Below are 22,008 nucleotides of genomic sequence, written 5' to 3' on the forward strand. Positions count from 1 at the left end.
ATTTTCCTGGCATGTCTTACAGAGACAAATGAAAGTATTAGAAATGGAAATGTTTATTCAAACTAGGGGCTAGAGAGAAAACATCAGACTATAACATGAAAGGAGGACACAAGACTTTTGTAAAGATATCATCGTCAGTAACTGAGGTAAAAACGGTTGTGTGCCACCAATAAAGAATGACAGTGTAATACTGCCCCTTGACATCTGTACCGCAAAGGACCAACGTGGTTTACAGTACAGGCACACCTGCCAGAGTGAAAACTGTTACTACACAGGGGACGACAAGGACAAGGACGCATTAGTCTAAACATATTGACTGCCACCTCTAAGACGTCGCCAGAAAAAGGTACTACCTTTGCCTAACCATAAATCTTACCACCAAGACAGGAATGACTGAGTCTAGGCCCCTACTTGAAAAAGGAAACACGTTCAGAGTGAACAGTTTTTCATAGTACCAGCGCTGAATCCATGGGACACCGGAGCACCACTGATGTTCTCACCTGACATAGAATCGTTTGTCCTGGGTATGGGATTGGTTAACGCTTACTGCAACTTTGCAAGCCTCATTCTGGCTTCTAGGTAAAGTTAACCTCTGACCCTGATTTCTTCTCAGTCACTACTCTCCTCCCTATCCCCTATTTTCGCTTACTCAGGGGGTAAGCCTACAAACTACCTTTTTGTGGTTGTTGGGGAGTAAGAAAGCACTATGGAAAAGCCTAAAAAGGTCTGAAAAAGGTGTTTTGTATTGAGTTAAAGATACAGAAGTATTAGGATAGGATACTTATGATCCATTTATTATAATGAAAATGTGAAAAATAAATAATGTGCATGTTAAACAGTACAAAACAATTATTTCTAATAAAATATAGCTTATTTATTCTAGTTTTCGTTTGTGAAACAATGTGCTATTTGACCGTAGATATTAGCACGCGCGCCAAGTAAGCTGGAGGTTGGATCACACCTAGTTTTCATTGCCTCTGTCTTGTCTTGTACTTTGTACTTTTGTTCGCTCTGCCGCAGATGACTTGAAACACACCCTCAGAATATAAACAACTTAAATCACTGAACCATTGATTTTTTTTTTACTCCGCTGATGAAAGAGGAATTTGGCGGAAGCTAGTTAAGCCTAAGCAATAAGGTAAAAAAAAAAAAAAAAAAATCGGCGTTCTCATCCGTATTTTAAAGAGCATTACGTATGTGTAGCCCTGGGTACATTAATGGTGAAATAGATATGAATAAGAATGCAAGCTGGAAATTAATATATTCTTATGGTTTATTAGACAATCCATGAAGAGTGGCAAAAACGAATTCTTATAACTGAAGAGAAACTTTCCTGTTTTTACTACCACATGGTGATAATTAATTATTATAAAGATAGTCCCTATCTCACTTAGAACTTTGGAGTCACTGTAGATTTTAAAGACAAATAAACAATGAAACAAACTATTATCCACAAAACTCTGTCAATCTAAATGTTAAATTGTATGTCTATCAAATAACATGAAAGACAAGAGGCAGTTTTCATATTGGTCAAACTGGGAAATCACTGGAGAAGATAACACAGATCACCATGAAATTGTATAAGATATGTAGGTTACAGGAGCAGTTTTCCTAAATGTTGGTAAAAAAAATTCGTGTCATCAGTTAGACAGGGCAAGATATACAGGTAGTTCCAGTAATATGCTGGAAGGAACAATGACCAAATCCAGTTTTGTTAAAGAAAGCTTCTGTAAGAATATCTGCCAAGAAATGTGACACCTCGATCCCCTAATTTCTCTAGAAATATAGGTTAAATATATACTAGATTTTAAGTGGGCATTCCATTGAGGTGTGAGAGATGCGTATTTCTGGTGATAGAAGTTCACTCTCGAGGTGGTTCGGAAGTCACGTAAAGCCGTTGCTCCCGTTGCTGAATAACCACTGGTTCCATACAACGTAAAAACACCATACAAACAAACTAGTTTTTAAGGGTCGTAGTTTACCCGAGTCTAACAGCAAGGGGGTGGCCCCACTTGCATTGAAAAGCACAAGTACTGCACTTTCTTCTTCCTACGTTTTGGGCCTGAAGGTTTTTCCAACCGTCCCTTTATTCACTTGCACGGTCATCCTACCACAAAGTATAAATCACTGACACTGCATTTGCGCATTTCTACGAAACGGCTGTTGGAGAATAGCTTATTGAATGGATCCTGACAAAAAAAAAAATGGCCGAAGGTTGACATAACTTGTCCATCGGATTTTCAAAAATTTTAACCTTTCTGACCATTCATTGCGGGACAACATGATTGCTTTGAGAATGATTTAATACGGTCCAGTTTTAAATAGATTATACATTACCAGATTCAAGTCTGGTTAGCATCCCGATTTTAGCAATAAACTTTCACCTTGAGAGGAAGTTGTAGAAAGCAGCACAATGGATGTTAAGATGAGGGGAAACTTCATCCCTGAATCACCTTGTCAGCTGGAAAAGGTAAAAAATTGTTTGATAACTGGCCAGTCGCTGTGTGAGGTCTTCCTGCCGTGAAACTCGCCCTAACTAGTGGAGTTTAGGGACGATGAAACACCTTTAATACGTCCATGAATGTTAACTTGAGTTGCCAAACGCCGTCAGAAACTTCAATAAAAGGCTACTCAATTTTTTTTTTTTTAACGACCACAGTTTTTAACTTATAATGAAATGACTACCATGTCATTGTTTGTATTGGCTGCGAATTTTCTGGTGATTTAATTTGCAGTTTATACAAGTCGAAGAAGGAATGACCGCTAATTAGAGTAGGCTTTTCAAACTCCTTTTTGACAACAAATGAGTCTATGAATCCTAATGACTCGGCCTGAACACTCGCTCTTTCTCAGTCACAGAGGCCAAACGTCACACCTTTCTTCTTAGTCTTTTGTTTCTGTTTTAAAAGTGTGTAATTCATGTGGGTGTTGAACACAATTCCAGGATGAATAATTGTTCAGACCTCGAAATGCCTACGAGACATTATCATCATATATGTAAAGACGGTTCAGAGCATTGGGACTACATATACAGCAGCAGCAGGCTACAATTCCGATCAGTTTTTGGAGAACAATTTCTTTTCTCTCATCGACAAAGTTCGGTTGTCGTTGCAAAGGATAGTCATGTATAGGGTTAAAACAACGAAGCGCCATCTTGGGCTCTGATGGGTGATAGTTACAGACGTTATCCTAATTATTGCAAAGTTTGAAACAGTTTCCGAATGTTTCTTCTAAACCAACTGCTGGCTACATCGTAATATCAACGATTGTATTATTTGAAAATTCCGCATTCTTTTAATGACTAGATTATTCGAGTTCGCTTAAAACAAATACAGGAGAGGTGGTAGAAGTTGTCCTATGCGAGAGACGTGCCTGATCATCTATTGTAATCTTAACGAAACAGAAAAACCAATGCCCCGCCATTAGCTCCTATCTGTTATGAAAACACTGATTACAAGTGACTTGCGTCACCGTTATAAATAAGTAGAAATTAAATGCGCCGAAGTTAATTCAGCGCAGTCGAGTTATCTGTACATCGTATAATCAAAGCCACCAAAAATAGACCTATCTTTCAGTGGTCTCGATATAATGCTGTATGAGCCGTGGCACATGAAACTTTAACCACGGCCCTGTGGTGGCCTGGCCTACAACGTTGCCAGACGCACGATTACGGCTAACTTTAACCTTAAGTGAAATAAAAGCTATTGAGGCTAGTGGCTGCAATTTGGTAAGCTTGATGATTGTAAGGTGGATGATTAACCTTCCAATTTCTAGTTCTCTGGCATCAGTAGTTTTAAACATGTGAGGGCGGACAGAGAAAAGTGCGGACAGGCAGACATATATTTCTTTTCCAGAGAACGCAGCTTGACGAATAAGACCTTTCCTTCGGAATATTTTGCAAGGATAATAGGGGTGACTCATGGCGTTCATGCCTTCGAACCTTGCTTGGTTAACAGAGTACATCTGAAGGTTGTTTAGTCGAAAGAACTTAACTGATATCCCAACTAAACAAATACCCAAGCAGAGGATTAGGTAGGGTCATCCAAAGCAAAATTGATGTGAATTTCAATTTGTGAACTTCTCTTCTGATTATATTTGACATCCATTTAGATTAAACATGGATGACCTGTTATCCAGTTGTCAGAGTATACTATAGCTAGTAGGTAAAGCATCAAGTTTTGGTTATGGTACTGAACCGTTCTCCAAGGACCCATTAAAGAAAATCAAGAAAATCATTTTAAAGCGGAACAAAGTAAACTTATGTCCAAAGAAACAAAGTCATTGCACGCCCCCCCCCCCCCCCCCCCCCCCAAAAAAAAAAAAAAAAAAAAAAAAAACAAAAAAAAAAACAGTCGTGCTGCAGGAAAGGCGTATTGTAGAACGAAGTGATTTTTGTCTGTACAAGAAACGTAGACTGACGTGGTGACGTAAGCATTTGAAGCACCGTTCTTTACCCCTGATCTTTTCATAGTAAAAGTTGACAGGAAGATAAAAGACAACCCATTGACAAATGAAATTCTGTTCAACTTTGGAGACTTCACTCATTTCAAGGCCACAAGAGCAAGAGCCTGCTGGGCTGGTGTGGTCAGTTGATTTGAAATTAGGACTTCATTTGGGCACACTACCGGATCCAGGGGTGCGGACGAGGCGCACCTGGGCAAGTGCCCCCACACCCCCCAAGGAAAATAATGACAAAATAATAATATTGAAGATTTTTAGATAATAATAACATAAATGAGAGAGATGAAAATGGGAAGAAGATGAAAAATTCTATTATTGAAATAATAAAACTTTTGAGGAAAACATAATAATAATAATATAATAATGGTAATAATCTTAACGATGATAATAACGCAGTCAGTATTTCCTGATAGAACAGGCGATTGCTGTCCATGGATTTCATAATGTCTACTTAAAAGCATACTTATATTATATATATATATATATATATATATATATATATATATATATATATATATATATATATGTGTGTGTGTGTGTGTGTGTGTGATATGAAAATTGGTCCCCCGCCCCCACCCCATGAAATTTGTCTGGATCCGGTAGTGTTTGGGGACATGAATCACTCGTGAAGTTCTCGACCTGCAGAAATGCTAGGATTTGTAATGAAAAGCTGTTAACGTCCAACCACCATTGATGATCATTTCTGGGTATGGTGACATATGTAAAACCTGTTGATCTCCAAGGTATTAGAATTTATCCTCGCAGGAAGTTATTCTGACGGTAAAGGACAATACTAACAACCTCCAATAGATTAAAATGGACAAATGAGTAACCATATTAAAGATTTTCAGTGTTAATCCTATTCATTTTATATTATGTACTAACCTGCTGGCAACGAGTCTTCATACATTCGTCTTTCGTATAATTGTGAAGCCGTAACGCGTAGCTCATGCTCGCATGTTCATTGTTTACAAAATTACAGCTGATGCGGAAGTCTGATAAAAGTTAGCCCACGTAGTGTGAAAGAGTTTGGCATTTCTTCATTTTATTTTCGTTTTAGAGTCGAGCCTCAAGCAGGAAGACTCAACCTTCCGATGAAACGATTCCGGTGTTATTCTTTGACGACACGGGACCCAATTACGGGGTGGAGGTGTTTAGAGATGTTTGCTGGTCCTGAGTCGGACGAGATGTTGTGGTGATAGTCTAAGGCACGCCTCTCGTTGCTTTTTCCTTCGTTCCCGTTCTGTTGGGGTTATTTCGTTAAATTTAAAGACGATTCAGTATATTTGACTACGCGTAGGCTACTTTAAAGCAAGGTATATAGAATATATATAGATATATACTTTGCTCTTTAATAGATTCACAGGTAGCGAATATATAGTGGTAAAACACTATGCTGAGGAATACAAGATTAGAATTATGCCTATCTCGCTGAAATGCCAACGAATATTTATTTGTGTTTTCGATTCTTGCAAGCTCTTGAATGTTCTCAGCGTTGCTGAGTTCGGGATGACCGTGCTAGCTTTACTCTTGTCCCCGCAGATGATCCCACAGGAATTTCGGTGTCGAAGGCGTCTGAGTCGGAGTTTGACTTTCATTAACGGCGACCTCCAGAATTACTGCCAACGCCACTTCACTGAAGCGATGTCGGAAATTAACATTTCCGTCTCAGATTATCCAGGAAGAGTTTAATGCCATGGCTTTTGTGTTTGCATGTGTGTACTTGTTGGGAGTCTTTCAGTTGTCGGCTGAGTCGGTAACACCATTGCAATCCTGATTTCTCCTCTCTGCGTTGGTTCGAATCCACGAAAGGACGAAATTATTATCAACTAAAAAATCCCCCTTTGATTAACATGTGAAAAAATATCAATTACGAGTTAGAGCGAATTGAATATTAATGGACATTTGTAGCTTAATGTATATATTTATTTATTTATTTATGGCGATGGGTGGTGGTAATCAACAGCCCAGATTAAAACAAAAAGAACTTGAAGACATCTCGGCCATTTGTATGGATTTATTGCCCACTCATTGTCAAAGCTGTTAGAATGTACATTTACATTACATTAAAACTTACATGGCTCAGACTAAAAATATGCTAAAAACAATTACAAAATATTCTGTACAAGAAAGAAGACCAGTGTCACGGAGAAACGTTAAAATTCCCGGGTAAACTTATGCCAAGAAAGCGGGTGGATGCAGTTTGATCGTTTTAACTTCGAGACGTCCTGTTTGATACGGAGAATCGACATAATTTTAAACTGATTATATTCAATATTCATTTCACATTTTTTTGTATACTTACATTATTATTATTATATTAAAGTAGTTTAACCAGACCACTGAGCTGACTTTCAGTTCTCATAGGGCTGGCCCGAAGATTTAGATTAAAATAAGAAAAATCATGTCTAGGCCAGAGGCAAAGCTCTGGAACCGAATTGTTCATTCGGTGTGATGGCAAATGAGTGACAATTAAAATAAAAACTGCACAAAGGCACATAATCACCCAGGAACACATGCACACAATAAATACATTTAGTACTCATGTATCCATACATAAATGGAAAATAAAATCAGAATAAGTTACATTTAAAAGTTTTGTTTTTAAAATTCATTAAATAGTCTAATAAATTTCGTATTTTCACATTTTACTTAGTATATTTTATGAACTAAATTACACTTCTTCAAGTACTTAAACAATAGGCATGACTGAAAATGCAGAGGATTCTGACAAGATTTCTTTCATAGATGTGTTTCTAAAAGTCGACAGTCGTTGTTGGTCATACTTTGGGCATTCACATAACACATAGAAGACATGTGTTATAACCACTTTGGTATGGCCTATACAGAGATGTGTCAGGATTACTTGTGCATGTCTCTCTTTCTCTCTCTCATATGATGAGCTCCACTTTCAAACATCACGTTTTATTTTTTCTTAATTTATTACTTTCTGATTCTTCATTCCAAATATGTTGCCATTTCCTTATAATACCCATCTCTATGTATGTTATAGAATCACTCTTAGGGAAATTCACACTTGATCTTGTCATTTGATTTGCTTCTTTGGCTGCTTTGTCAGCCTCTTCATTTCCTTTGATCCCTACATGGGCAGGGATCCAACACATTTCTACATTTTTCCCATTATTATGTAATTTATTGAGTAATAATTTAATTTGTAGTACAATATTATTTTTTGGTTTATAACTCTGGATGGCTTCTGTGGCACTTCTCGAGTCACTAAAAATCACAAAATTATTGAGCGATGTTTCTTTAATTATTTTTATGGCTGAGGCAATTGCCCAACGCTCCGCTGTGAATATTGAAGCTGTATTAGGTGGAGAGAACTGATATGATTTGTCTTGGGATACTGCAGCATATTCCACTCCGTGTTCTGATTTAGATCCATCTGTGTATATTGCATAATGTGGACCTTTTCGGCTCATATGCTCTATTGTATGTTTTCTATGGTGTGCTGGCGTATGTGAGTATTGTTTTGATAAATATTTTAATTGTGTGCAAGTTTTCATTTCATTCATTTTACTTTTGGAGGAATTTGCATATTCATATTTAGTGACTCAAACAATCTTCTAGCTCTATTTGGGAAAGGGCTTGAATGATTGTTTATAAATATATCTCTTAATTCAAATAATTTTTTGGTTGGAGAATCGCTTGTCCTAATTCTCAGCGCACTCTTCATTATTGCAAGCTCTGTATGGAGAGAGAGAGAGAGAGAGGTAGTTCACCACATTCAACCTGTAAAGAAGAGGCGGGTGATGATTTAAAGGCTCCTGAACATATTCTAAGACCCTCTTTATGAACTGGGTCCAATGTTTTCATTGCTGCGTCTGACGCCGAGCCATATACTTCGCTACCGTAATCAATGATAGACAGAACTGTTGCTTTATACAATAATGTAAGGGTTTGTCTATCGGCTCCCCAAGTAGTGTTTGATAATTTTCTAATTAGATTTAATGCTTTTTTACATTTTGATTTCAAGTATGTTATGCGGGGTTTCCAGTTTAAGTGAGTATCAAACACTAAACCCAAAAATTTTGCAGTTTGTCTAATTGGTATACTATGATTTCTGACTTTTAAATCTGCTTCACCTTTCATCCACCTTTTATTTTCATAAAACATGACTGCTTGAGCCTTTTAAAGTATGGATGATTTAAATCCTACAGATGAGGTCCATTCATTTATTTTCATTATACTTTTAATAATAATGCGCTCTGCATGTTTAATACGAGAGGCTGAATAATACATATATGGCAAAATCATCCATGTATAGGTTAATTTAAGTAAGTAGATTTTTATTAATATCATTAATTGCTAGGGTAAACAGTGTGCCACTAAGGACACTTCCCTGTGGAACACCATTTTCAAGTGGAAATGTTCTGGACAATACATCATCAATTCTCACTTGAAAACTACGATTTGTTAAAAAGTTTTGGATGAACCTAGGGAAATGTGTACGGATTTTGCTATTTTGTAAAGTTTTTAATATAAGGTACCTCCATGTAGCATCATAAGCCTTTTCAGTATCAAAAAAGACTTCAACAGTTATTTGTTTTCACTCAAATCCTCTACCTATATGGTCTTCGAGGTTAGAGAGAGAATCTAACGTAGACCTTTTGCATTGTAACCCGAAATGAGTGAGAGTCAAAAATTTTTGTTCTTGAATGTGCCATGTTAATCGAGCATTCACCATTTTTTCTAGTAATTTGAATAAGCAACTTGTTAGGGAAATTGGTCTGTAGTTATTTACATTACTTGGATCTTTTCCAGCTTTGGGAATAGGAATTATTATTGCTTTACGCCATTCATCAGGAAATAAATTTCTAAGCCATAAATGATTATAAAATTGTAATAAGTATGTATGACTCTGCCAGAGGTGCTAAGTGGCAGATCATCTCAAAACAAATATTGTCACCTCCAGGAGCAGATTTATTGCTGTTCATGAGAGCATATTCCAACTCTTCCATATTAAATTTTATATTATGATATATGTCTTCTACTGTTTCGAAATTTATTGTTATTAGTTTTATATTATTTTTCTTTGTGCAGTAGTAGTCATCCAAATTTCTGTCACTACTTATATTTGCTAAGTTTTCTCCTATTATATTACTTATTTCTTTTGGATCAAGTATTCTTTTTCCATCTTTTAATATGGCATGTCTGGGTGGTTTCACAAGGGTACCATTTATTTTACAGATTTTTTCCCATATTTTTTGTATGGGAGTATTATTAGAGAGATCTGGTACATATTTCCTCCATGAAATGATTCTCCCTTAATTACTTCCTTTTTAAATTTTGCAGATATTTTGTTGTATAGAGGCTTTAATGCATCAATTTCTAGCTATAATATAGTAATTTTTTGTAAAGTACCTTCTAATATTGGTAATGTTTTATTTATTTTACTGAACTTTCTATTCAAATTATCTAGTCCCCATGGGACTTTGTGCTTTGTTGGATGGGGTTTTAATGAAATCAACAAGAAACTTATTAGTTTCATTGTGGTCTTTTAAATATTCAGACGGTGGTATACATACTTCTAGTGTGCATTTCATATCGCTCCCAATCTGCTTTAAAAATGTTATAGTGAGGAACATGTTTTGCTGGACTATTTTGTATTAAAGAAATTAATATTGGGAAATGATCACTAGTGTGCAAGTATGGTCTTTTCCACTTTGGTGATTTGGGTATCTGCAGTCATAGGTTTTATTATTATTTTAGGGGATAAAGGTATATTCTTAGTTTGTTTTTGTTCTTTCTTCATATCTTTTGTCTTTGGTTTGACTGATGTCTCTAATGATAGCTGGTGTCTTTGTTTTGGGTGGTGTTCTCTCTAAAGGTCTTTTTTTTATTTCTAATTTCCAGTACATCACAACTTTCTCCTTCCACTTCTTTGGTAGTATCTTCTTGTGCTTCTATTTGCATTAACACTTCAAATGAATTTGATAGAATATCATCCATATCATTGGAGCCTGTTTCTTGATTCTTTACTATCTTAGTTTTTTCTTGTATATTACGGATTTCTTCTTGAGTCCTACTTTGCTGCGTCTTATTATTTCCATCTGTATGTTTTTGTTTCATTACTGGTTCCTGTTATAGAAGAATATGTACGTTTCTTAGCAGGATCTTGAATTCCTTTCACATTCAGTGCTAATTAAGCCTCTGTTATAAACATGCCTGTTTATTCTTTTAACATTTTCGATTCCGTGTTGTATATGTAATACATGCATTCTTTGGATCTTGCATGATGATTCTGCTCACAGTTTACACACATATGTTCACCGCACTTCCAATGTGTGTCCATACTTATTGCAATTTTGACACTACAGTGGCTTTGGAATATAGGGTTAAGTTAACTCTCTATTGTGTCCTAAAATTTTTATTTTTTGACGTAGATCTGAACCCATAAATTTTATTTTTGCTAATTTTAATACTTGTTTGTTGCCTTTTTTACTTGTCACGTCATACACCTCGCAATCCTCAACCTTGGGGTATCTCTTTTTGAGAGTCTAAAAGCATTTTCTTATTGATTGGTTCGGCGTTATTGTCAGGAAGTACAATGGTACCCTGGATACTGTTCATGTTATCATGCTTTTCCACTTTAACATTAATGGTATCTATCATTTGTAAAGACAGATAGTCTTCAGACTGGCTTTTTGTTGTGGCTGCTTTAAGCCAAGTCTTCTCTTTTATTTTTCTGAACGACATTTCTGCCGTTAGATGTCTATTTAGTAAACAATTTTCTAATTTCAAAGCTGAAATATTTTGTTCAGCTTCCATGGTTAGAAACCTTGACCAACTTCGACTCCCAAAGAGGGAGTCGAAATGAGTCAAGGTTGGGTCATGACGGTACTTAAGTTTCTTTGATCTAGTGTATGGTTTAACGTTTTAATACCAATCTGATCTTTGTGACTTGCGCTTTCTTTAGAATGGTCCAAATCCGTGCCAGAAGTCGTGGGGATGTTTGATAAATTTTCCATATTAAAATGTGCCAATTTCGTCTAGGATGAGGTCCCTCTCACCAGGGACGCCCAACTGGGGGAGGAGCAATACTGTTACATAGTGGTAACTGCCCTGGGATCCTCACCTGGATATACGCCACACCCACAGTGCCTTTAGGGTCTTCAATCCGTCGAGATCGGACCCAGCACTGTGGGTATGGCTTGACATAAAAATTTCCCCTCGCTCGACCACATCAGGTACTCTAGTTTTACAGGTGGATTGGCATGCCGTCCAACTCCACCCTCCATCAGGCTAAAAGAGCAGTCAATTCAGTAGTCCAAAACCATGCCAAGCTCGTCAACGAAAGAAGAAGAAGGGAATGGGGAAAATTTAGAGGAGGAGGAGTAAAGGAGTTAAAGGTCCCAATGTTTGGTTGAATCCACAGCATAAAGAGTAGGCATAAAGGGGCATACTCTATCTGCAGTGGATTACTAAGCCCCCCACCTCGTCAAGTTGGGATCAGGGGGTTGTATACTTTCAAATATTACAAAATTCTGGATAAGATCATTGGACCCCAGTACGATAGCTGATACCTCTGTGACAATCGAGCGAAGTTTGAGCAACCTCCGAGAGGCACCGACTTAGTTCCCTGGCTACATCGGGGGAGAAAAAAAAAATACGCTGAGTTCGATGTCATCAGAGGGACCAGACAGTCTGTTCTTAGATTTAAAAAGGGAACCTATGGTAAGAGGATTAGGGGGTATAAGGTGACTTTTTATCGCAGGACAGCACTATCTTATTAATGAATTGAATTCGGTATAGAAAGAGCCATCAGGAATAAAAGGCAGGCTCGAATAAAAGAGCATTTCTGGGACTGTTGGGGGCCTGAATTTTGGGTTAGTTTGTTATTGAGGAACTTACTCAGCTGTTTACAGAACAGCCTTAAAGGAAAATGGTTATTAGTGAAATATTTATAAAAGAATAAATTTCTTTGTGAAAGTCAGGACAGTTGGAGGTTAGGGAATAAAGCCTGTGGAGGAGAGTGTTTAAAGTGTTTAACTTAAAATTGAAACAACAGATGTAAAAATTCGTACCTAAGTTGGTTTTTTGTCCAAAAATATAAGTATGAAAGCCAATAGCATCACGTGATACAATATCGTCCAGGAAGGGAAGTTGCTTATCATTCTATACTCTATTGTAAATTTTATTTTTGGTGGGCCGAGTTAGCAACTCCCAGGAACGCATCGACTAGTTATATATGTCTGCCTCCGCCCTTCTTTTGTTAACATGAGTTTACCCAGGACACTCGTCTTCCTTCCTTCCTTCCTTCCTTCTTCTTCTTCTTCTTCTTCTTCTTCTTCTTCCGACCTTATTAGTTCCACTGTATAGCAGGTGCACGAGTCAACTTTCTCTATCCATTTCTATTTCTTGCGTCCTCTTCTCCCCCGTCCCCCCTCGCCCATATCCCTCCTCAACACATCCATGCATCTGATTCCCGCGACGACCTTCCCCCCAACACTTCCCCCCCCCCCCCCCCTCCCCCATCACTGGGGCATGTTCTTAGCTCTCTTGATTGGTTTTCCATGGTCTAGTATCTCAGATGAGCTTCGCTAGCCTTCTTCGTTACATTACATATACCACACATTCTTTTTATATATCTTGACTGTCCCTCCTTTCCAGTAATGGTATCATTCCAGCAGTCCATCTCACCATCCTCATCTCAGTTCTTTCCAACAGTGCCTCCTCTGTCCTCTCAGTTGGCCAAGTTTCTGCCCCATATAATAGTACGGGCCTGATAACTGTCTTATAAATCTTCATTTTGAGCCTTAATGGCATTTTCTTGTCTACAACAATTACTTCTCTCCATTTTCTCCATGCTTCTCTCACTCTCTGTCTTACTGCTTTCTCAGTTCCTCCCTCCTCTGTTATTATTGATCCCAAGTAGTTAAACTCGTTGCCCTGTATTAGCATTGTGCCAACTTCCGGTTGAATGTTTACTTCTACATGTCCTTCTCTACCACTAATCTTTAGCTCTGTCTTTCCAATGTTCACTTTCAATCCTATCCTTTCTAGGGCTCCTTTCCATGCTAAAACCCTTTCTTGCAATTCTTCTTCTGTATCTGCTATAATGACTAAATCATCAGCAAGCATCAGTTCCCACAGTTCATCGTTGTTTCATAATTCTGACGTCACAATGTCTATGACAACGAGGAACAAGAATGGACTCAGAGCTGATCCCTGCCTCAGTCTCCCCATATTTTGTCTTTGCAGAGTTTCTTGTCCCTTCATACCTCATTTTCACTAACCTTACTAACTTCTCTAGTGCTCCCTTCTTTCTCGAACACCAATAGACTACTCTTCTTGGTACCCTGTTATACGCCTCTTCAAGATCCACAAAACACATGTGAACTTTCCTGTTTCTTTCCAGATCTTCTCTTGGACTTGTCTTACTTTGGAAATAGCATCCACTGCGCCCTTTCCGTTTCATAAACCCAATGCTGCTCATGTACTATATCTATCAGCTTTTCCAGTAGTGTCCTTTCTTCTGGCAGTTTATACAGAACATTTTTATTATTTTGTCATAGGTTGCGGCATAATGTTTTTCGTCTGAATCAAGCATGATGTTTTAAAGTATGTGCATATTTGTACAACTTTGATAATGAGGCTGGCCTCAATTGAATCTTTGGTAATAAAGTTCGTTTTGGTTTTAAATATATATATATATATATATATATATATATATATATATATATATATAACATATATATATGCGCGCGCACATACTCGGTCTTTCCTATTTTTTCTCACCTGTGGTGTTGGTGTGATAAACGAATCACGTGTTTCAGTGATTATAATATATATATATATATATATATATATATATATATATATATATATATATATATATATATATATATATATATATATATATATATATATATATATTGTTACAAATATAGATCGCCTCGTACCCCAGCATTTATTTAATCTATTTGATTTCTAGAAGAGCAGCCATGTTTACCAAAATATCAGCTGATTTAGGCAAGAAACACAAACTCAGGCCAGACTAGGCATGCCCGGCGCCAGCCGTTAGCTGCGGGAAAGACTCCTGTCAGCCTTAGGGATGTATCCAAAAGGGAGGGGGGCGTAGGTAGCTAGGTACTTCGTAGGCCTACTCCTAAGATCTTTTATCCTGTGAACTTCTCGCTGGCGATATGCTCTGTTTCCAGGAATGCCACCAGAAATGGGGATAAGCTGACCCCCAACACCCATGCTTAACCCATGCGGTCGCTCTCGTCCGCTCCAAGCCGTGACCTCGGACGATGTCCCCAGCCAGCAGCCTTCGATTAGGCCTACCACGGCGCGACTGGCGCGCCCAGACCTCAGACAAAGCGGATGCCAGTTCCCCTACAAAGGTCCTCTTCTAATAATGCATCCAGGTACGTCTTGTGAATCAGTCATATTGCCAGTTCTTTCCTTTTGAATCCAGTAACTGAATTTCATTTCCCAATTCAAACTCCTAATGCTCAAATGAATATTCCTTTGTTCCTTTCACTGCCTTGTGGCATACCTAGTTAAACACTAGAGTTCCTTTTTCCCCAGTGTGTTAGACAAAGTGAGTACTGTAACTTGTGCAAGAAATCTTTAATCATTTGTGTCTAATCTGGGATCTTTTCCAGATTTGCTGAGTCACGTGTCCAAGTCTTCGCGCCGCAAGTGCTGCATTACCGCAAGATAATATGAATAATTTTGAAAACCAGCTTTTTCGTGAATCTCATTTTAGCCAGCTTTCCCCTGTGAGAGATAATTTTGTTCCCCGTGCAGACAAGCTGCATTTACTCTTTCTCCAGGCCATTAAACGGCCTCTTGTAAATAAATGTATGTAAGTAACTAGCGAGTTTTCTGGCGGCCTTTTTCTCCTAAAATAATACCAAAACCCCCTTTTTAAGGTAAGTGAAATCCAGTTACCTTGAATTTCCCTAAAACATTTTCCTTTACGTATTTGGGCCCTTAATGCCGGGCTTCATACGTAAGAATATATATATATATATATATATATATATATATATATATATATATATATATATATATATATATGTGTGTGTGTGTGTGTGGGGGTCAAGCCAGCCTCAATGGGTGCGGTCCCAAGCCCGGATAAATAGGGCGGGTTGGTGTCAGGAAGGGCATCCGGACTAAAAACCCACGCCAAAACCAATGAAATGAGTCGTGATATTGATAAGAATAGGGCTAGGGCGTACTCCGTAAACGACGCACAGACACATCGCCCTAACTCTGTGACAAGGCGAGGGCTACTGCATCATGAGCGGGTGTGCAGCTAGAGAAGCGAGCTCTAAATGTGAATCAGAATAGGCCAGCTCAATATTTGGTCTATGACAGGAAGAGGAAGAGAGTTGGCGGGAGTTAATGAGATTAAAGAGAGTGGATATTTTGTGTGTGCAGGAAACTCGATGGAAGGGTAATAAAGCTAAAGAACTGGGGGATGACTACAAGTTAATCTATAGTGGAGCAAATGAGCAGGGTAGGAATGGCGTTGGTGTAGTGTTGTCGGGGGAAATGAAGAATGCAGTGACGGAAGTGAGTAGAAAGAATGACCGCATTATGAAAGAGAGTGAAGATATGTTATGGACGGGAAACAATGAACATCATTAGCGCTTATGCTCCACAAGTGGCTGCACAGAGGAAGAAAAGGGCCGTTTTTTGGAACGAAGTCAGTGAGGTAACGCAAGAACTGGAAGAGCAGGAGAGGACTGTAGTGGGGGCGACTTTAATGGACATGTCGGAAATGAAAAGGATGTAATTGAACGTGTGCATGGAGGACATGGGATTGGGAGAGAAACCCAGAAGGAGAGAGTATAGTAGACTTTGCCGTGTCCTTTGATATGGCAATAGTGAACACATTCTTCAAAAAGAAGAGGGAGCACTTGATAACATACAGGAGTGGCGGTAGATGCACACAAATAGATTACCTCCTTTACAAATAGATCAAGGCTGGTGGAAGTTAGGAATTGTAAATTTTGTTATCCCAGGTGACCACGTGGCCCCCAACACAGGCTCCTTTGTATGGATTTAAAGATGAAAAGAGAAAAGAAAACGAAAACGAATGGGGTAAAGAAAATCAAGTGTATAAATTGTTAGGGAGGGATAATGATAGAAGAGAGTTCAGGAGAAGAGGGCTGGGAGAGGTTGATCTGGGAATTGAAGATGTGGGAGAATGGTGGAGGCATAATGCATCAGTGATTAGAAGACATGGAAAGGAGATACTAGGGGAAACATCTGGAATAGTATGGGAGGAAAAGGAGAGTGGTGGTGGGGAGAAGAGGTGGGGGAAGTGGTGAAGGGTAAAAGGGAGGCAAAGAAGAGATTTGAAGAGTCACAGCTGCAGGAGGACAGAGAAAGATTAAGAGAAAGAAATAAAGAAGTAAAAAGAGTGGTAGCTCAAGCTAAGGCAAGGGCATATGAAGAGGTAAATGAACTGGAAACCAAGGAAGGGTTGAGTAAGATGCTCAAACTGTCAAAAGTAAGAAATAAAAGAACAAAGGACATCACCCATATTAAGCAAATGAAAGATAGGAATGGTACGGTCATAAAAAAGGAAGAAGACATCCTGAAAAGATGGAAAGAGTACTTCGAACAACTGCTAAATGAAGAAAATGAAAGACTTGTAAGAGAGGATGGACAAGTAAAACATGGGAATGGTAATGGGGATATCTAGGATGAAGTGATACGAGCCTAAAAGAATGAGGAATGGGAAGGCAACAGGACCTGACTTAATCCCAGTCGAAGTTGGAAAGCTCCTTAGGAGAGGAAGGGGTAGACATCTTATATGATCTGATGGTAAAAAATTCGAACAGGAAAGATACCAGAAGAATGCGGGGAAAGCATATGATACTATATTTAAAGGTAAAGGTGATGTCCAGGAATGCAGTAATATAGAGGTATAAAAACTAATGTCTCACACGTTGAAGATTTTGGAAAGAATAATAGATAGCAGGCTGAGAGAGGAAGTTAGAATAGGGAAGGAACAGTTAGGATTTATGAAGGGAAGCGGCACAACGGATGGAATATTTTGCATAAGGCAGCTATTGGAGAAATTCAGAGAAAAACAACGAGACCTGCATTCTGGTATTCATAGACCTTGAAAAGGCCTATGACAGAGTGCCAAGGCAAGAAAATATGGAGATGATTGAGGGATGAAGATGGTGCCGGAAAAGTATGTCAGAATTATTCAGGAGATGTACAGGAATGTGTATACTAGAGTGAGGAGTAGTGTTGGAGAGACGGATGGATTTGAAGATAGGAGTTGGATTACACCACGGGGTCAGCACTTAGCCCATTCATCTTCAAACATCGTGATGGATGTAATGACCAGGGATGTTAGAGAAGCAGTGCCATGGTGCATATTATTCGCGGATGACATTGTGTTGTGTTCAGAGAAGGAGGAGTTGGAGGGGAGGTTGGAGAGGTGGAGAGCAGCACTTGAGGAAAGAGGAATGAGAATAAGCAGATCAAAAAACCGAATATAGTGTTCTAGTATTACTGAGGACGGTGGAAGTAGCACAGATTGGGTGGGGAAGAAATAAAGAAAGTACAGAAGTTCAAGTACTTAGGGTCCGTATTAGAGGATAGTGGAAGCATGGACCAAGAGGTGAGACACCGAATTCAGGCAGGATGGAATAACTGGAGGTCTGCATCAGGAGTCCTCTGTGACAAGAAGGTCCCTCTGAAATTGAAAGTAAAGTTCCATAGGACGGTGGTCAGACCAGCAATGTTATATGGAACAGAAACAGCAAGTATGAGGAAAACAGAGGAGAAGAAGATGGATGTAGCAGAAATGAGAATGTTGAGATGGATGTCGGAGTAACAAGGGAAGATAGGATTAGAAATGAGTATATAAGAGGATCGATAAAGGTAGCTGAAATATCGAAGAAAATACAGGAAGGAAGGCTTCGATGGTATGGACCACCTGTTACGAAGGGAGGAAACGTCATGTTGGAAGACATACGATGGAAATGGAAGTGCGAGGTAGGAAGAAGAAGGGAAGACCAAGAAAGAGATGGCGTGATTGTGTAGGGAAGATATGGAATTGAAAGGTATAAATGAGAACGAGGCACAGGACAGAAATCGATGGAGACGACTCATTCGCAATGGCGACCCTATATAAAAATCGGTTTAAGCTAGGAAGAAGAAGAAGATATATGTGTGTGTGTGTCTGTGTCTGTGTGTAGCAAATACAAAATCATTATAATGAACGGACATTGCAACAAAACTTTATATGGTTAGATTTGTGAAGCCATATAGTTGAAATTACCGTAATTTTGGTCCACTTCATTCATGTCATATCTTGAACCTTCCCATGACTTTATTGTCTTTATTTATAGTAGCACACGGGAAATATTTTTTCGAAATGATGGGCAATGTATAAGAATGTAGATAGGAAATTTTCTATATAATCAGACGTGTTACTCGCAAGCTGAACTTTTCAAAAATACTGCTGCCATTAGCTACTATTTAAGGGAGCCTGAACGCCTTGTTACTCCTGTCGAAGTTACCCTTTGAGAATTTTACTGAATCCGTTTTCTGTAAGATGTTTCATTCGTAGGATTTGTTCTTCCTCTGATTAGGATTGACCATTATAAATATTTATCAAACACAACGGATTGAGACTTGCGTTGAATTACGTAAGATAATGTCATTCTCTACGCCCGTCCAAGAGATATTTCCTTCATTTTCTTTTGCAAAATAATTTAATTGAATTTTACTTGGCTTTCTTCCAGTTATTAGTATCCCAGTTCAGAGCACTAGTACTACTTTAATTTTTAGCCTTATTGTGACATCACAGTGAAAGTTCCCTGTCTACATTGCCAGATTTCGGAGACAATGCTCCAATTGTTCTCACTTTAGATGGGCTTTCTATTGCTTCAAGCAGCATCCTGTGTATTCTATTTTGAATTCTTTGCATCGCTACAGTTATTTCTAATCTGTTAAACTAACTACATCACTCTCAAACAGGATAGAACGCACAACAGTTCTTTAGCATAATCTCTCTTCCTACATGCTGCCATTTCTTGAGGCCTTGTACAGTAAGGCCTGTGAGGGGTGGTGCCATCAGTGCACCTCATGCGGAGCACTGCAGGCAGAATTTCAAAGTACTTTGCAGCGTCCCTTCGGCTCTTAGTTGTGATCCCTTTCAGTCCTTTTAGTAGACCTCCGTCCATATTCTCTTTCTTCCATCTTACTTTCCACCCTATCTTGACCATTGTTTCATAGTGCAACTCCTAGTTTTTCCTCCTGTACACCTTTCAAACCTCCTTTACTCTCAATTTCCATTTCAGCGCTGAATGACCTCATAGGTCCCAGCGCGTGTTATCTTACTATACATATTCCTACTGCACAGCAAGTTCGCTAGGTTCAGGGCTATGTCTTTTATTTTTTGTTTTTATATATAATATCATTACATGTCAACTGGTATTTGACCAAGCAAGTGAATTATCACTTCGGTATTTTGACCGTTAGAATTCTATGGAATTGTAAACCAACATTTTACATTTTTCATGTCCGTTTTTAATTCCGGAATTTTTTTTTTAATATGAAGCTAGTAACTGATGAAGAAGAAAGATTTTTATTTAAATAGAAAAGAAAATGGAAAGAAAACACAATCTTCTAAAAATATTATCTTTTTTTATTACAAATATACAAAATACCTAGAATTACAGTAATTAAAATATGGAGCAATATTTCTTTAGTGATATTACAGACTGGCATTCATGTCAGTTTGATTATTTCAGTAAGCCAAGATTTCTTGTTAACAATGAGATCTTTCCGGGGAAGGTCTCCAAAAAAGTTTTAGACTCAAAATTAGTGCCATTATATTTATTATATATATTAAACTCCCCGGATAGTCCATGCAGATTAACATTACATGGAAAACAAACCAATGGGATCTCGGGGTTACTTCGAATCCCACTGGGACACTGGATGCTTTTAATGGCATCTTAGTTCATCGTTGGACGAGTCGGTTACATGCTCGACTACCGATCTCAGGGCCCAGGTTCGATTCACTATTCTACCAACAAGGAATCAGAGGAATTTATTTCTGGTGATAGGAATTCACTTTTCGATGTGGTTCGGATCCCACAATAAGCTGTAGGTCCTGTTGCTAAGTAACCAATTGGTTCCCAGCCACGTAAATATATCTCATCCTTCGGGCCAGCCATAGGAGAGCTGTTAATCAGCTCAGTGGTCTGGTTAAACTAAGATATACTTAATGGGATCTTTCCTAGTGACGTTTACGGGAAGTCAATGCTCTGGAATGATTATACAATTGTGTCGTCGAGCTGGTTCAAGGGAACGTAATGGAGGTAAAGGAGGGAGTAGGGATGGGGTCTCTTCGGGAGTCTTGGATCGGGTGCTGGCACTGGACGCGTCAGCAGCACTGGACGCACACCTCGGTTACTGATTGCAGCTGTTTCCCTGCAAAGCAAGAGTGGAAACCATGAAGAACACAAGCATTTACACCATTATTACTATCGTATGTATATAGTTATATAGTATATATATATATATATATATATATATATATATATATATATAATATATATATATATATATAATTATTAAATATATAGTATCGTAGTGATATATCTTAAATATAAAGCTGGTAGTCGGACTATGTATGTATGTATGTATGTATATTCGCCATAGACATTGAAACTACTGGACCGGATTGAACCAAAGTCGGACCACATATGTAGATTTTGTAGAGGATGGTTTTTAGCCAGGTGCTGTTTTGATCCGGATACCCTGCCATGCTAAGTTCTTTACCATTATCCGTAGAGAAAAACAGCATGATTCTGAAATATATTTTCACCAGGAATCCAAATATGCGGCTAGATATTCAGCATTCTAACATCTTTAACGTTAGTTGTAGACAAAATAGAAAACATACTCCTGATAGAACTTTTCACGAGAATTCCAAATATGGTCTTACTTTCCCTCTACGATGAAAAATAACGATGATTTATTGATCCAAACAATGCGGGCATACGCTAGCTGGTTCACTTGTGTGTGTGTGTGTGTGTGTGTGTGTGTGTTTACACTTAGATTGAACCTGCTATAAAAAAAAAAAATGGGGGATAATTTTTTAGTTGTTAAAAGAAACAAATGTCTTACTGGAATTATTCATTTGTTATTTTTGGACAAAAATGCACGATGGGTATACAAAGGTAAACTAACCTGTTTTATTGGAAATAATGATTTTTTCATTTTACGTCATGATATCATGGAAGCTTTACTTGTATGCCTGTGTGTTTGTGTGTGTGTGTGGCATTTCATCAATGTTGAAGCTACCGTCTCTACATGATGTGTGTTCTTAAAATAGTTTCACGTTTACTATTCTTTTTTTTTTTTTTTTTTTTTTGTTGTTTTTTTTTTTTTTTTTTTTTTTTTTTTTTTTTTGGGGGGGGGGGTTGTTGCTTGCTTGATTTACTGTGCAGTATTTCATTCCAAGCTTAGTTGAGTGTTAGTATGATTATCACACATATCATAACACTACACAAGAGAACTCTCTCTCGG

At 38.1% G+C, this 22,008-nt stretch overlaps 1 protein-coding gene across 3 annotated transcripts in view; it reads right to left on the reverse strand.

Moving 5' to 3' along the window:
- LOC135217151 (uncharacterized) overlaps positions 1-2,550 on the reverse strand; it is a 24,851-nt gene extending 22,301 nt beyond the window's left edge. Inside the window, exon 1 of one of the 3 annotated variants that reach the window (XM_064252861.1) lies at positions 2,385-2,550. In XM_064252861.1, coding sequence (XP_064108931.1) covers positions 2,385-2,442 — 58 coding nt within the window. In that variant the 5' untranslated portion in view covers positions 2,443-2,550. The remainder of the gene's footprint in view (positions 1-2,384) is intronic. The other 2 variants (XM_064252862.1, XM_064252860.1) reach the window with 2 other exon arrangements.
- Between the last annotated feature and the right edge of the window lie 19,458 nt (positions 2,551-22,008).

Source organism: Macrobrachium nipponense, chromosome 7 (genome assembly GCF_015104395.2).
Source record: "Macrobrachium nipponense isolate FS-2020 chromosome 7, ASM1510439v2, whole genome shotgun sequence".
NCBI lineage: Eukaryota > Metazoa > Arthropoda > Malacostraca > Decapoda > Palaemonidae > Macrobrachium > Macrobrachium nipponense.